Source organism: Populus nigra, chromosome 12 (genome assembly GCF_951802175.1).
Source record: "Populus nigra chromosome 12, ddPopNigr1.1, whole genome shotgun sequence".
Taxonomy (NCBI): Eukaryota; Viridiplantae; Streptophyta; class Magnoliopsida; order Malpighiales; family Salicaceae; genus Populus; species Populus nigra.
Window position 1 is genome coordinate 2,329,350 of NC_084863.1, and position 6,350 is coordinate 2,335,699.

At 34.0% G+C, this 6,350-nt stretch overlaps 1 protein-coding gene across 4 annotated transcripts; it reads right to left on the reverse strand.

The window, feature by feature from the left end:
- Nucleotides 1–1,366: 1,366 nt before the first annotated feature.
- LOC133669491 (cysteine synthase-like) lies at nt 1,367–5,446 on the reverse strand. 4 transcript variants are annotated; one of them, XM_062089654.1, is made up of 11 exons: nt 5,144–5,422; nt 4,031–4,084; nt 3,818–3,927; nt 3,661–3,718; nt 3,101–3,364; nt 2,882–3,019; nt 2,734–2,785; nt 2,375–2,454; nt 2,186–2,245; nt 1,965–2,045; nt 1,367–1,784 (listed from the first exon to the last, which is right to left on the reverse strand). In XM_062089654.1, exons 1-11 carry the CDS (start codon nt 5,168–5,170, stop codon nt 1,695–1,697), a joined length of 1,014 nt encoding a protein of 337 aa, XP_061945638.1. In that variant the 5' UTR covers nt 5,171–5,422; the 3' UTR covers nt 1,367–1,694. The 4 variants fall into 4 exon arrangements, 3 of the variants coding, with proteins under 3 accessions (XP_061945638.1, XP_061945639.1, XP_061945640.1); XM_062089655.1 differs by lacking the exon at nt 5,144–5,422 and adding an exon at nt 4,800–4,928; XM_062089656.1 differs by lacking the exon at nt 5,144–5,422 and adding an exon at nt 4,745–4,887.
- Nucleotides 5,447–6,350: the final 904 nt, after the last annotated feature.

Sequence of the window (6,350 nt, forward strand, 5' to 3'; positions counted from 1 at the left end):
GATTAAATTGTTTTTTAGAAGACTAGACATGATCTTGAGTTATAATTAAAAAAAGTTGCTCGAGTGATATCTGAAAAGCTACTCTATGACCTTGTTTATTTCATGTAAAGTAATTTCCAAGCTCTCTTAATTTTAGTGAGTTTTAGAAAATTACTTTTCAATAAAATAATTTTTAATGAAAAAAAAAACTTTGATGAGAAAAGTACTTTCCAATAAATTATTTTTTTAACGAAAACAAAAACAATAATTTCCCATAAAGAAAGTGTTTTTCTCTTTTTAATTCTTGAAAACACCTTCCATATCTTTACATATGTAACACCTTACATAAAACTCATTTTCCTTGTCTTCATACAAAAAAAAAATCTAACTATTTAAGTAATACTATTAACTAATTTAACTCTTTTATTAATTTTAAAAAAATATTAATTTAAGGTTTTTAAAAATGAATTATTTAACAAGGTTATATGTCTATAATATTATATTTAAAATATTTATATTATATGTATATTTATATTTTAAAAAATAAACGATATATAAATATATGATATAATAAATTCTTTTTTTCCCATAATTATACATTTTATATCTTATTCTTTTATTGTAAATAGTCAAATACTTGCATTCAATATTAAATATATGTTAGATAAACTTCAAAAAATTTAAAATATTTAGAGGTTGTTTTTCATCTCATTTTTTTATGATATAACTAAATATTAAAAACTATTTTTCAACTATTTTTTTATGATACTGTCAAATATCAAAAAATAATTCATTTTTCAGGAATTCACTATCTATAAAAAAATCATTTTCTAAAAAAAATAATTGTCTAGCAAACAAACAAACCTAATTAGAAATTCTTAAGTTTTTTTTTGTTAAATTCCAAGTCAAAATTAAACATTTAAAGTTTTAAATTTTTTACAAACAAAGTTTTTACTCGAATTTAATTTGTTGATTAAAGATAAAAATTAAAAATTTGTTTATTTTTGCATTTTAAAAGTGTTTTTGAAAAAATTTAAAATTTTTATATTTTTTTTTCTTTAAATTAATATATTTTTAATGTTTTTAAATTATTTTAATACGTTGATATCAAAAATAAATTTTAATAAATAAAAAATTATATTATTTCAATAAATTTTCAAATAAAAAACTTTTTAAAATATAATAACTACCGCAACATATAAAAGGCTGATGACTTTTTAGGAAGCCAAAAGTAAGATACATCATTTATATTTATCAGTAGAGGCAAGACCTACCCTCCGGAGTCCAGAGCTCTTAGCTAAATATGCTAGGCTATGGGCTCAAGTATTAAAATTTCTAGAAATGTGATGGAGAAACCCCTTGTTTTATCTTTAATGCTTGAACAACGTTTCCAAAATAAGACTAGTCTTAGACTGGTTTCTCGTAATCTTTAATAAGCAACAAGATTCTGCACTTTTACATGCATGTCAAGAGCTAGGGCAAGCTGAAAGTCAGTCAAATACAGTATAGCTGCATGCAGCTTATGCCAAAGATTACATGGTGGAAGGATGAGCCCCTTTTGTGAGCTGAAACCATTGCCCGCCCTTCTGCATGCCTGATGACTATACCAGCTCTCAGGTGTCATCAGCTATTAATTGATCATGCAAACTATTACTAGCTCTATTTCCAGGTCCGACACACTAAAATACAAGAAATGTTGAAGTTACAGTTTCAATTCAATTAAAGGTCATGTTTTCTACCTCTTGCCTAATGGAATCAAAAAGCTTGGAAGACAAATAACGTTCTCCAAAACTAGGGAATATAACCTGCATGGCAAGCAAAAGAAATAACATAATTAATTGAGTTGGATACAAATTAAGCACTCAACTACTCTTTTAAGCATTTGGCGTGCCCCTGACTTGACCGTCTATACTTGAGGCAGAAAAGCTAAGAATGTGTAAACATGTATATTGTAAAACCAATCTGCAGTAGGCAACAGAACTTACAACAACGAGTTTTCCAGCATTTTCTGGCCTCTTAGCTACCTTTATTGCAGCAGCAGCAGCTGCCCCAGATGATATCCCAACCTACAAGGGAAAAGGAAGTGAAAGATAAATCTTAAAATCTATCATGAATGGAAACTGCAGAAATGCTCATGGAGGGTTACTTTCTTTTTTCACACAAGATCATAGGAGGAGGACTTGAGAGTTGTAACTTGTGAACCTACCAGCAAACCTTCTTTCAAGGCAAGCAGCTTGGTAGTTTCAATAGCTTCCTCACTTGATACCTAAAGAAGAATTACTACCAAAGTTAAACCTAGTCTCATGACAATTTTCCTTTCTACTGCCGTTGATAAAATGTACTTTCATAAAAAGAGACTCATTAACCACCACTTAATACATAGTTTCAAACTTACCTGAAAAACCTCATCTAGCATGTCAACATCCAAAACACTAGGAACGATCCCAGCACCAATTCCTTGGATTAGATGTGGGCCTTTGACATTTTTAACAAGCAATGATTACAAGAGAAACAATCATAATGAGAACATTGTCAATCTTAAAAAGAACTACATGGAGAGGGGAAAAATTCAAGTTGCGCAACATTGATCATTTAACAGAAAAGGTATCATTTAACAGAAAAGGTTGATGTGTATGGTTCTGCACTTCCTCTTGTAATAACCTTCAACACTAGAACCAACAAGAATTACAAATGGTGACAAGAATGCAACTGTATGTGAAAGAAAAAAGAACTAGAGCTTGAAAGCACACTTACCATGTTTTCCTCCACTCAATACAGCACTTTCAACAGGCTCTATGCCATACACCTGCACATAAAGCACCCGATTGATATGAAGATTATCAGAACTCCCCCTCTCTCACTGTCTCAACTCTCAACACGCGCACAAGGATGCACAGCCAACCTTAATAGCTGGCTTTTTCTCCTTGAGGAATCTCCCAGCTCCAGTCACAGTTCCTCCAGTCCCAATTCCTGCAACCAGAATGTCGATTTCCCCTCCCGAGTCTTTCCATATTTCTGGGCCAGTGGTTTCATAATGTATCTATATAAATAAAAACTAACTATTTTTGAAATCCTTTCATAAACCAACCCACACTCCAGAAGTTCCACAACATGATCATACCTTTGGATTGGCAGGATTTTCAAATTGCTGAAGCATATACCCATTAGGTGTGTTTCTTAGTATCTCCTCAGCTTTCTTAAGTCCCCCCTCAAAGGCCTTGGTTGGATCAGTAAGGAAAACTTCAGCTCCAAGAGCCCGTAGCACAATTCTTCTCTCAAGACTCATTGAAGCAGGCATGGTCAGTATAAGTTTGTAACCCTTCATTGCAGCAATGGCCGCCAATCCAATGCCGGTGTTGCCACTGGTAGGTTCAATGAGTATGGTCTTTAGCCAAAATTATTCAAACAACAAGGGAAACTTGTTAGTTCTTGCTTCTTAGTGACTGACCTTGTAGAGAATTGCATATTTTACAATATATATGTGTGTGTGCGTATTCCCCTCGTTTCACAAAAAATAACTAGGATTATGTATGTGTACCTTCCATTGCATATACATGCATATATTGAAAAATGTGCATCTGATCTTGGAGTTAAATTTGTTAATATGACTTAAAGAGGACTTGTTGATATCTATGATTAACCTAATAGAGCATAGTTAGATATGCAGAATTTATGACTAACCTTTCCTGGTGTAATCAAGCCCTTATCTTCTGCATCCTTGATCATACTATATGCAATTCTGCATGTCAAAAATGAAAATCCACAATATAAATTCCAAGATGAAAGGTTTCAGCTCTGCATTTACATGGAGAAAATATACAACTGATGAAGACAAGACCTGTCTTTAACACTAGAGGTAGGTTCCACCATTTCAAGCTTAGCAGCAATACGAGCTACGCAACCATCCACAACCTTGTTGAGATATACCATTGGGGTATTGCCTATCAGCTGTAGATGTCCCAACGAAAAAGGAAGAAGAATTTATCACAACATAAGCAAGATTGTTTTCATGCAAGACTAAAAGCAACAAGAAAGCATGAGAAAATTTTACTTCAGTAACATCTTTCTTGATTTCACAGCTGTTCTCCATATCTTTCCAGGTAATCTGCAAGCATACAAGGAAGTCAGAGAGAAATAGAAAAAATGAAAAAAACTGCAAGTTGCAAGTCTTAGGCACCCAATTTTGCAAGTAATTTCTCACTACCAAGATCAAGTAAATAAAACCAAGCAAATACTTCTTATGGTTTTATCAACAAGTCACATATATGAGATATTCTTTTTATCAAAAGCCCCGAAATGATACATTAAATGTGATAATAGAACAGGTCAAGAATGTCCTCATGGAAAATTGCACGTCAGAAAAAATATTTAGAACAATTCACACAGCCAAACAATTCTTGAAGCAAGCCAAATATTGAGAACCACCCAGCAGTTCATTTGCAACAAAGAATCACCAAAAGCTCAAGGGATTCTTCATAAAAATTACCTAGTTGCAAAAACAAAGTATAAAACAGAGAATTTTTTTGTGCTCACAAGTTTCTTTATAGAATTTTGACAACCAAATAGAGCAGACACTTACAATAAACAAATTTTTTAAAGAAAATCCCAAACCCAGATGATTCCAGAATACCAAAAGGAATTATAGCCAGCAAAAAGAGAACATTGCCAGGAAAATACCAAACTACTCAAAGGTCTGAAAAGATTAAAGATGGCATCTTTCAGCTACCAAACCATCTAGCATATAAAAACCAGGTAGAGGTCTTACTATCAAGAATCAATCACAAGCACAGCATCAGTAGAAACACATGAAAATTACGTACTTATTAGTAGCAGTACAGCACTGCAAGTATTTTCAATAAGGTATCTGCAGTGACTTTCAGCAGATACAGCAGTGATGTCAGATGAATCAGACCTGAGAGTATTTGAACTAGAAACCCTATCAGGTACCCATCCTATCATTAATTGTCAGCATCAGCAACCAGTGCTTAAAGTTTTATATTATTCGATTAAGTCCAATCAAACAAGTAACAATCCGAATAATCACCCAATATCAGGAATAAATCACATTAACAGAAAAGACTCCATAACACCACTTAATAATCAAGAAAATATCACACAATAATGATAATTAAACCAGGAATTTAAGGTTAGGGGGTCTACATACCTCGATTAGAAGCTCAGAGACCAACATCAGTAAAAGAGAAAGAATTAGGGGCTGAACTGAATTAAATCATGTCAAACTGAAGAAACAAACATGGCGCTCGTGGCACATATAAAGACCGTTCCAGATGCACTTTTCGAGCGTGTGCCTAATTCCGTGTCGGACCGGAGTCGAAGTCGAGGCATTGGAATTTATGCAGCCAAACGATCTTCATGGGACGGTGCGTGTTATATTTATCCGGTCGGTGGATGGCATCAAGCTCCGCCAAAGCTTGTCGTAGCCCCCAGCACCCATGCATAAAACAGTTTCGACTAGTTGATCTTTCAGTCTTTTTAATAATACAATCCAGAGCTTTGAAACATTTAAACTAGATTTGTACAGGCTCTCCTCAAAAGGAAGAGAACCGTCCAAAAATAGGCATATGCCACAATTTGCAATGAGCACACGGTATTCTTTAGTATTGGTGTAACTTGGACATTCAACTTCTTGTCAGTGGCTGGGGACATTAAATAATGCCTGGAGAGTTCTTAAAATTGAAATCCAATTCCACGTTCTCAGACAAGTTGTCATAAACTCGGATTATCACTCTATTTCCATACTGATCTACAATTGTATTTCAGTACTTCACTTGAGTTTCGACTAGTTGATCTTTCAGTCTTTCTCAGCACATTCTCAAACAAAAAGTTGAATGTCCAAGTTACACCAATACTAAAGAATACCGTGTGCTCACTGCAAATTATGGCATACGCCTATTTTTGGATGGTTCTCTTCCTTTTAAGGAGAGCCTGTACAAATCTAGTTTAAATGTTTCGAAGCTTTTGATTGTAATAATAAAAAGACGAGTAAATAAGGATAGGATCTTCCTAATTGTAGCCATATCGAAGACACAAGGCTTAAGACATTGGTATGAAGTTCCGGAGTCGTATGCACGAAGCACTCCTATAGAGCAAAGCAAATCAGCTTGAGCACTAGAAATACAAGGATGGCTATCAAGAGGAGGGTGATGAGCAGGAATAGACTCCACTGATCAGAAAAGAGATTGAAAATGCCTGAATTTATCCTTTAACAATATCATCATCAGAACCCCATTCCCCATTCTCAAGTCTCAATGTTTGAATTCTGTTTCTCTGCCTTCTGCACACTGTAGTCGCATGAAAAAATCGACATATCATGCTTGCCATGAATGCAATTTTAAGAACTAGGCCTGTGT